The 9,177-nt window shown below is 46.5% G+C and overlaps 2 protein-coding genes across 2 annotated transcripts in view; both read left to right on the top strand.

Annotated features, from left to right (window-relative positions):
* The window catches only part of LOC102840237 (zinc finger protein 135-like), a 32,212-nt gene extending 29,380 nt beyond the window's left edge, over positions 1-2,832 (top strand). The window contains exons 4-5 of the mRNA XM_006869065.1: positions 391-676; positions 2,484-2,832. Coding sequence (XP_006869127.1) covers positions 391-676; positions 2,484-2,832 — 635 coding nt within the window. The remainder of the gene's footprint in view (positions 1-390; positions 677-2,483) is intronic.
* A 39-nt stretch (positions 2,833-2,871) lies between these two features.
* LOC102839863 (zinc finger protein 420-like) overlaps positions 2,872-9,177 on the top strand; it is a 60,184-nt gene continuing 53,878 nt past the window's right edge. The window contains exons 1-2 of the mRNA XM_006869064.1: positions 2,872-2,958; positions 6,695-6,836. Of these exons, the coding sequence (XP_006869126.1) occupies positions 2,872-2,958; positions 6,695-6,836 (229 nt within the window). The remainder of the gene's footprint in view (positions 2,959-6,694; positions 6,837-9,177) is intronic.

Here is a 9,177-nt window from a genome sequence, read left to right as displayed (position 1 = left end):
AGGTTTGGACTCCCACAAAATGTTCCAAGTGCCAACAGAACAGCAAACACATACAGATGAAATGGGGACTGCACTCAGAATGCAGACCCCACTCCAGGGCAGTGGAGAAAATGAACCATAGCTAAAGAAACAAATGACAAAACTGGCAGGAAACTCATCTACATCGAGACCAGATGTTGCCCTTAACCCTGTTCCGAATTCAGGTAGTCCCAGAAGTGGGCTTGAACTGAGCCCTAATTGTATATGGTAAACCTTTCCAGGCAGCTGACCTCAAACCTCCACCTGACCCTAACGAGGATTTGAAGGTGTAGCGGTCTGCACAACACTTCCACTACACACTTTCTATTATTATTAAATTTGCTCTTCCCAGGTCTGCTTCCTTTCCTACAGGTAACCTGCCCCCCTTCCAGCCTGGAGACCGTGTCCTGCTCAAAACATGGAAAGATGGACCTGACTTCCGGTTAGAGGAGACGTGGACCTGGCCTTGGGAGATCCTGATGACCATGCCCAATGCTCTCAAACTTGGGGTCCTCAAGACCTGGACTCACTACACAGAAGTCAAGAAAATTCCTGGAGAACAATGGGCTGTGAAGTCTTCCTCCGATTTCCAGCTGCGAATAAAGCTGCTATGGGTTACTCAGATCGAATCCCCTATTGCCAAATTGAAGATGGCTGTGTATGCTGACGCTGGAGATTGGACTCTCGATTATCCTTGGGATATTTGCTTGCTATTATATTCAACGCTCACCCTGTTGTATGTTGTTGTTGTTGTTGTTAAGTGCTGTGGTGTCGGTTTTGACTCATAGCAACCCTGTACAGATTGCGGAGGCTGTAAATCTTTATGTGAAAAGAAAGCCTCATTTTTCTCCCGCAGAGAACTACTGACTTTGCGGTTTGCAGCCCAATTTGTAACCACTACCCTACCAGAGCTCCTTACCCTGTTGTACAGCATTATGTAAAACTTGTCTTATTCACCTGACAGTTAATCCACTTAACCCAAAATTGAGTGCTGGAGATCAGAGTGACTATTTGTACTTGAAACTAAGCTCCTAATGCCACGTTCAGCTCATTAAAGCCTAGGAATTGGATCTTTATGAGTTCCATTTCATTTTTGACAACTTCCAATTTTCCTAGACTCGGACTTAGTACATTCCATGTTCCAAGGATTTATGGAGGTTTGCAGCAGTTTCTCCTCATTTTTCACTTGTACCCCTTCAGCAAATGAAGGTCCCAAAAGTTTTATTGCATTCCCATCATCCTGGCCAACTCTACTTTGAGGAGACAGCTTTTTCCCAGTCTTACTTTGAGTGCCTTCCAACCTGAGGGGCTCATCTTTTGGCCCTGTCGCTGACAGTGTTCTGCTTCTATACCTAAGGTTTTCATCTTCTGGCAGTATTTCTGACAGTGTGCTATTGTTTTTCAGTAGGCTTTTAGTAATTCAGAAGCAGTCTTCCTCTTCTTTTTCCAAGTCTGTTTTAGTCTGGAGGTGTCTCTGAAAACTATCCACCATGGCTATCCCTGCTGGCATTTAAAATACCAGTGGCACAACATTACAGCAACACACAAGCTACCACTTGAGTGATAAAGTATAAAAAGTAAGTAACCATACTTAAATCAGGTGCTTTAGGATTTAACCTCTCATACACCTGTCATGAGTCCTGGTGTGGTGCTGTGGGTTAATGCGCCAGATTGCAAAGCCGTCTGAACTGCAAGGTTGGCGGTGCAAGCTCATTAGCTGCTCCTTGGAAACCCTGTACAGGGTCGCTATGGGTCAGAACCGACTGGAGGACATTTAACAACAACAACACCTATCATGATCACATGGCTGTTTCTTATAAACTAAGGTCTGAGAGCCTGACCTCATTTTTGACCAATGACCTGCCATCTAACCATTGCTCATAACTACAAAAGGAGACCACGACTTCTATTTTTGACTTCAGTGTTCCTTTTTATGAACACCCAGTTTTCCTCATTGCAATTATTGCTTTCTCTCCATTGTATTATTAATCTGAAATAAATTTTTGTTATACATTTACAACAGTTTGGACTTTGTCCACCAGAACAATTATGCTAGTTAATCCTTAACTATCACTCGGCGGCCTCAGCTATTATCTTAAGATAAATGCACGCTAGCTGAACCCTCATTCAAATCATTATCATCGTCTTGGCTTTAATAAAACTCTTTTAAATTATTTTTCTCCTACAATAGTTCATAGACTCGAGGGCACTTAACAACAACAATCACAGTTCATTTTCGCATTTTAGAAAACCATGCGTGTTCTCTATAAAAGACATAAGGACCTTACGGACAGGTCTCAAATACAAGGGGAACCAATGAACCCCACAGGCACTATTAGATATCCCTGACTTCCCACACGGAACCTCTCCCCTGCTGCACTGAGAGTCCCCGAAGCCGGAAGCAGAAGTGTGCCTTCTCCAGTCGGATCCGCTGCAGCGTTCGATCGCTTGTCTGTCGTCTGCAGCCGGCCTGGTGGGCTCGCAGGGGCCCGCAGCCTCCCGTCCAGGTCCCCGGGCGCCGCCCCGGTTCTCGTGCGCACTCCTGGTCTCTCGGGAGCTCCTCTGGCCCGGGAGCCGCCGCCGCTTGTGGACGCCGCGGAGCTGGGGTGGGGCTGCGCGCCTTGGTACGTTCCTAGGTACGATCGTGTGCGTCCTGCGGATTCGGGTGTGGGACTCGGGGGCGCCGGGGGTCTTTTCTTCGTACCTCCCCGCCCCATCCAGACTCATCCGCCACCACCCGCACCCCAGCGCACACACGGGCCCACCACCACGGTCCCCCCTCCCCCCAGGCCCGTTTGTGCATTTCCCATGTAGTGAGCGGTGCCCCAAAGGCTGGCACCGTCCTAATACCACATGCAGATGATGCAGCCGTGCCCGCTGGGCACTGACCACAAGGCGGAGTCCTGGTTAGCGCTGCGGGATCGCGCGCTGGACCGCAAGGTCAGTTTGAACCGCAAGGTCGCCCTTTCCTCCGAAACCCTTCACAGGGTCGCAATGAGTCGGAACCGACTCGATGGCTCCTGCAACTACTGCTGCTTCTCACAGAACACCGTGAGGTAGGGAGTGTTTGCGTCTTTTTACAGAAGCAGTGGTTTGGGAGAAATCAGCCTGCTTGTCCACGGACAAAATCTCATAGGGGCCAGTGTCTGAACTCAAACTCAGGCCTGTTCTGCTTCAAGGGGCATATTCTTGGTCACCATTTTCCTGCCTCAAAAGGTTGCCCTTTTTCTGTGCTTCATCAGTGAGGATTTATATTGAGATTGTTGGCTAGACCATAATGAAAATTATGGTGGAGACTACGTTCCCCTCCTGTAACGGTTATAGGTACTTGAGACAGATGAGGAATTAACCATGAGTTGAAACTATTGTATACATTTATAACCATATTTTTCCTAGTTTCAAGAGGAAAACATTTAGCAAGAGTCATGATTTGAGGAATTTCTTTGGCTTTAAGGTTGGAGTTTTCATCGTGTTTGTTTGAGAAAGAATGTGGCTGATGCTGGTTATTTTAATAAAAACATGCTGTTACTATATTGTAATAGGATATCCTATACAGGGTCGCTGTTGGTTGGAATCCACTCAATGGCACTTAACAAAACAACAACCAGTGTGTGTGACCTGTTTTGGGTTGGGGTGCTTGGGATTGAACCACAAGTTTTGCTACCAAAAAACCACACTTCTTAAAAGTTACAAATGCTCCTTGGAGCACAAATGTGGCATTTTCCCAATGTTAGAACAACAATTAGTAATGAGGGGAAAATGAGAGACATGCTGCTCCTTGGAAACCGTATCCAGGGTCGCTATGGGTCAGAACCGACTCGATGGCACATAACAACAAAAATGAAAGGAATTAAACTCCTTTAGCAGACCCTACAGGGTCAGCCACACCAGAGTGTTGGAAAAAGTACTTCATCTTTAGTGATTAATTTTTTTACAATGTAAAAGAGTCACATAGGGCATCCCTGCAGGCAGAAGAGGTTGACATTACTATCGGAAAGGTTGGTGGTTTGAATCTACCCAGATGTTCCTAGGATGACAGGCCTGCCTGTTTGGTTCCAGAATGTCACGTGTTTGCTCTTACGATGCACATTTAAAGGGTCGAAATATAAGAGAAATCACTGTGTAAGAAATCATTGGGAACTTCAGTACCATCAACAGAATTCCCTCCCTTTTTGCCCTTTTAACCGAAAATTAAAACAACTATGATTTGTTTCTCTGTCTGGATGCAGTCCTGGTTTTGTTTTTCTAAGTGGTGTTACTCATGTTAGTAACAAGGCGATCCAGACCCAGTTACCTAGAGAAATGTGTCTTATACACACTGTACTTCCTCAAGTGTGATTGTATTTCTCTAGCTTAGTACAGCCTAAGGTTGGCTTTGGAAATACCTACTTTCTTCCCTATATCCCCACAGAATTTAAACTTCTTTCCTTATACATTCAGACTCTGAATCTTGATTTTTTTTTAAACAATTATTTTTAAATGGTGTCATTTCATGCTGTCTATTTCTGTGTGGGATGATAAAATGTAACAGAACCTTTTCTAGTTTCAATCACTTGTACATGTAGAATCCACATGTTATTTCACACCATCTTGTGTGTCCCTCCCCACGATCAGTTTCTTCATTTTCCATCACCCTGAGCATCCTGTGGGGTCTTAAGGGCCTTAAGAGGGGTTAAGTGCTGTCTAGTCGCTTCCAACCCAAAGCGACCCTGTATAGGGTTTCTGAGGAGCAGCTGGTACAAACCTTAAGGTTCAAACCGTGCTTTATCCTACAGTGCCACACCAGGACTCCCTTGTTAGGCCTTGGTGCCCGCGAAACATTAATCTCCTCCTCCTTCCCACTGGTAATCATTTGGTCTCTACACATTTGGCTAGTCTAGAGATTTTGGTAAGTTTGTCTTTTCGTGTCTAACCGATTGCATGTAACATGGGCTTTCAAGACATGTCCCTGTCATGGCGTCTGTGGGCACGTCCTAACCTTTTCTAGCTGAATAGAGCCAGTTTCCTCTGCCCATGTGTGGACATTTGTTCCTTTCCAATCTGCTGTTGTGAACAGTGCCGCAGTGAACACTGGCTTAAAGCTGTCTGTTGACAGCGTGCGTTCCTGTCGTCATGAGCTGCCAACAGGGTGAAGTTTAAACTCATCATGATACCTTGTAACAGTAGAACTGTCCCTCCCGTAGGGTTTTCTTGGTGCTGTAGGATAAGCACCAGCCTACAAGGTCAGCTTGGACTCCAAAGTTGGTGGTTCAAAGCCACCAGCTGCTCCTTGGAAACAGGATCACTATGGGTCAGAACCGACTTGACAGCACTTCACAACAACAATCTAAATGGAGGAAAGTGCTGTCGCGCCTTATGACAAGCACTGGACTGTGAATCATAAAGTTGGTGGTTCAAGCCCACCAGCTGGTCTGCGGAAGAAAAGGAGGCTTTCTGCTGCCAGAAGATTGAAAACCTTGACTTGGTGGCACTTAACAATAACAGTATGTAGTGCTGTGGGATAATGCACCAGACTACAAGGTCATTTGAACCATGGGGTCGGCTGTTCAAACTCACCAGCTGTTCCTCAAAAACCCTACACAGGCTCGCTATGAGTCTGAACCAACTCCAAGCCACTTAACAGGAACAACAATAACTAAAATAATAATAAGGCAGAATTGTGCTTAAGAGGAGACGCTGGTGTAGTGGCCATGTGAGAGGGATTCTGGTGTGGGAGGGCGGCAGGACAGAGGGACAGGAGCAGTCCTTAGGGAACGCTTTTGATGGTTTACTGATTGATTTGGTGTTGAATTGAGCGACAGATTGTCAGGAGTCCTCCCAGGTCTCTCCAAAGCTTAGGGACACTCTTGGTGTCATGTTTTGACAATGAAGTGGGGGTTGGGGGGGACCAAAAACTCAAGGGAAAGGAAGAGATGCCCTTGTAAAAATAAAAGAAAAACTTGCCGGTTGGGCGGTTCCGCTCAGTACCCGTATTTACAGCGGTGTAAAATGCTGCCTGATCTTGTTCCGCCTTCCCAGTCCTTGCTCTCTCGGAGCCCCGTGTTGCAGGCTCTGTATCGGTCCATGTCATTGAGACCCTTCCTACAATGCAGTCACAGATTGCAGTAAATAATACAAAAGGAAAGAGCCATTGACAAAAGGAGACAGAACTACGTTCGTCTAAAAAATTCACCCATGTAAGTAGCAAAGAACCCACAACTTCAACACTGGACCTTGGACTCCTTGGAGGAGGTCGGGGTCCAGTTTTTCAGCCTGGCCACACCTGGTTGTTTCTCAAGTGGGATGAGTGAATGTCTCCGTGTGAGATCTCTGTGTCAGAATGAAGAGGCCAGCGCAGCTGCTTGAAGAACGCAGGCCTGTTTTCTGGAGTCCAGTCTGGTGTTTCAATGCCTGAGCCTGGAGGAAGCCCACCCCCTGGAGGCTCTTCTGCGCTCAGGGTGGAGCATGACCTGAGCCTGGAGGAAGCCCACGCCCTGGATGCTCTTCTGCGCTCAGGGTGGAGCATGGCCTGAGCCTGGAGGAAACCCACCCCCTGGCCCTCTCTGCTCACTGCCCACTGTCTCCACCCACCCTTTTTCCAGTCCAGGTCTCCAGTGTGCTGCGAGTAGAATCGGCCAGTCCAGAACTAGTGTGCTGCGGATCTGGGGTGACCAGCCTGCACCTCCCTATGTCACAGGCCTGCTGTGTGGACCAAACTGTGTTCATCTGCCTCCAGGCTGCCCAGGGCTCTGTGTCCACTCCTGTCCCTCTTCCTGAAGTGGCTGCTTGGTTTAGAGACGACATTCACACAGACGTCTGGAAGCTGGAGCGAGGAGATGGTGAGTTCTACAGAGAACTGGGCTGTTGTTACCTTAAGAGGGTGAGGCTGGGTTTGAATTGTTGGGGGACCAGCTGTGTACCGTGGGACTGTGGTTCCTCAGTGAAGAGAAAAGGGGACCCAGGAGGCCCAGGGGCCGAGCTCCAGGAAGCGTCTTCCTGCCCTGCTCCAGAGTTTCTGGGCTGGTCCTCTATAGATGTGAGGCTGTGGCTCTAAGAACTGACAAGTGGGGCATTAACACCCCCACCCTGGCCTGGGGACTCTGTGTGGTAGGTCAGTCTCCTGAGCAGACCCTGAGACCAAGCAGCCCTGACTGGCGGCTGAGACCCGCCCTCCAGAACCTTCCTTGTCTGGTAGTCTCCCTTAACCACTTTCTTGACTCCCCGGGGCACAGGACCATTCCATGCAGCTCGTAAACAACAGCCCCCTCCGACACTGTAGGGGGCTAGAAAAGCAGGGAGGGAGTTCTTAGATGAAGAACTGACTGTTTATGGGCCCTGGGTCTAGTTGTTACACTCCTGATGTTACCAAAGGCATGAAGCTGGGGACAGAATCCGGCAGGTTCCATGTGTTTTATTCCCTAACCCCACCCCCACCCCCAGGGGGGAGTGCTCTTACTCATGCTGTCAAGTGTGTGGAAAGCATGAAGGCCCATGCCAGGTCCTGGTCCTACCTATGGCGAGAGCAGCTCATTAATCTCTGTACATTTTGACTGTTCATAGTTCTGAGCTAGAACCTAAAATTGAAGTTCTCTTTTGCTAGAAAATCTCAATTTAGGAGATATATGCATTTGCATTCTTAGGTTTATAGTTCCCACTGGAAGAAAGTTTATAGATTAGTTAGCATATTTCTACTGAGAAAATTTCAATTTAATGGGTATAAATGTCCAAAACACACAAGAATAGCTATTTTAAATGATGTAAAAGTTACTCTAAAGGTTGAGGAGGATCTCAAAGGCTAAGAAGTCATTGTAAAAAGCCTTAATGTGTTAAATAATTTAGCCATTTAGGAATGATCTCCTTGCTAGGACAAAACGGAATTAGAGTCTCTGATATGCCTGGTTATTTTGTGTGGTAAGAACTCCAGTTCATAGTTTTGCGATTTGCACAAGTGTACTAGACCATTTCTACTGGAGAAAAATGGGGAAGTCTACAGCTGTAAAACTGACAGCCTGGGGAAGTCCGCTTGGTGAAGCTGACATGGTGAGGGAAGTCGGCTTCGTGAAACTGACAGCCTGGGGAAGTCGGCTTGGTGAAACTGACATGGTGGGGGAAGTCGGATTCGTGAAACTGACAGCCTTGGAAACTGTGGGCTGATACACTGTAGGGGCTTAAAGACTCTGAATTGAATTGATGGCTAGCAGTTTGGTTTATTAGGTAACTTAGTAACAGCTGAGTATTAAATGATTACATTTTATGCTATTTTGTTATTATAAATGTGAACTCCAAGTAAAAACAGTATCAAATTTGTATCATATTTTTTAAAAGTACAATAATGTTTGCCTTTGTCCTGTTTTTGCTCCTGTTTGAGACTTAATAAAGAGTCTCTAGAGAGATTGACAAGGAGCTCTGGTAGCATAGCGGTTACAAATCGGGCTGCGAATCTTCAGGTCAGCGGTTCGAAACTACCAGCCACTCTGCGGGAGAAAGATGAGGCTATCTACTCCTGTAAAGATTTACACCTTCGGGAAACCCTGTACAGGGTTGCTATGGGTCGGAACTGACTCGACGGCACTTAACAACAACATAGAGGTTGACAGTTCAAACCCACCAGCTGCTCCTTGGAAACCCTATACAGGGTCGCAATGAGTCAGAACCAAATTGACCTCACTTAACAATAACCTAGTATTTGTGGTGGCACTGCAGGACGAACACTAGACTGCTAACCATGAAGTTGGTGGTTCAAACCCACCATCTGCTCCTCAGAAACCTGCACAGGTTCACTATAAATCAGAACGGACTTGATGGCACTAACTGTAACAGCAACATAATACTGTTCCTTAATTTTTAAAAAAAATGAAAGATTCAAAGTGTAATACAGTTTACTAAAATCTTATTTTTCCAATACATAGTACCTTCAATGTTCCTAATTCATATAAACTTTAAAAGTATACTTCTGCCCTAATCCAGCCCAGCCCTCTTTCACCCCTGACCTTTCAAGTAACTGCCTTTCTTTTGGAAACACCAGGTCTTTATATAAAAACAAACAAAATCAATTACACTCTTCTTCTTCTTCTTGCTGTTGTCAGGGGCCATCGAGTCGGAACCGACTCATAGCGACCCCATGCACAGCAGAACGAAACAATGCTCGATCCTGGGCCAACCTCACTACCGCTGCCACAC

The sequence above is a fragment of the Chrysochloris asiatica genome, unplaced genomic scaffold (assembly GCF_000296735.1).
Source record: "Chrysochloris asiatica unplaced genomic scaffold, ChrAsi1.0 scaffold00125, whole genome shotgun sequence".
NCBI classification, from domain to species: Eukaryota; Metazoa; Chordata; class Mammalia; order Afrosoricida; family Chrysochloridae; genus Chrysochloris; species Chrysochloris asiatica.
Note: the sequence above shows the minus strand (reverse complement) of the source record. Positions and strands in the feature narration are given on the sequence as shown.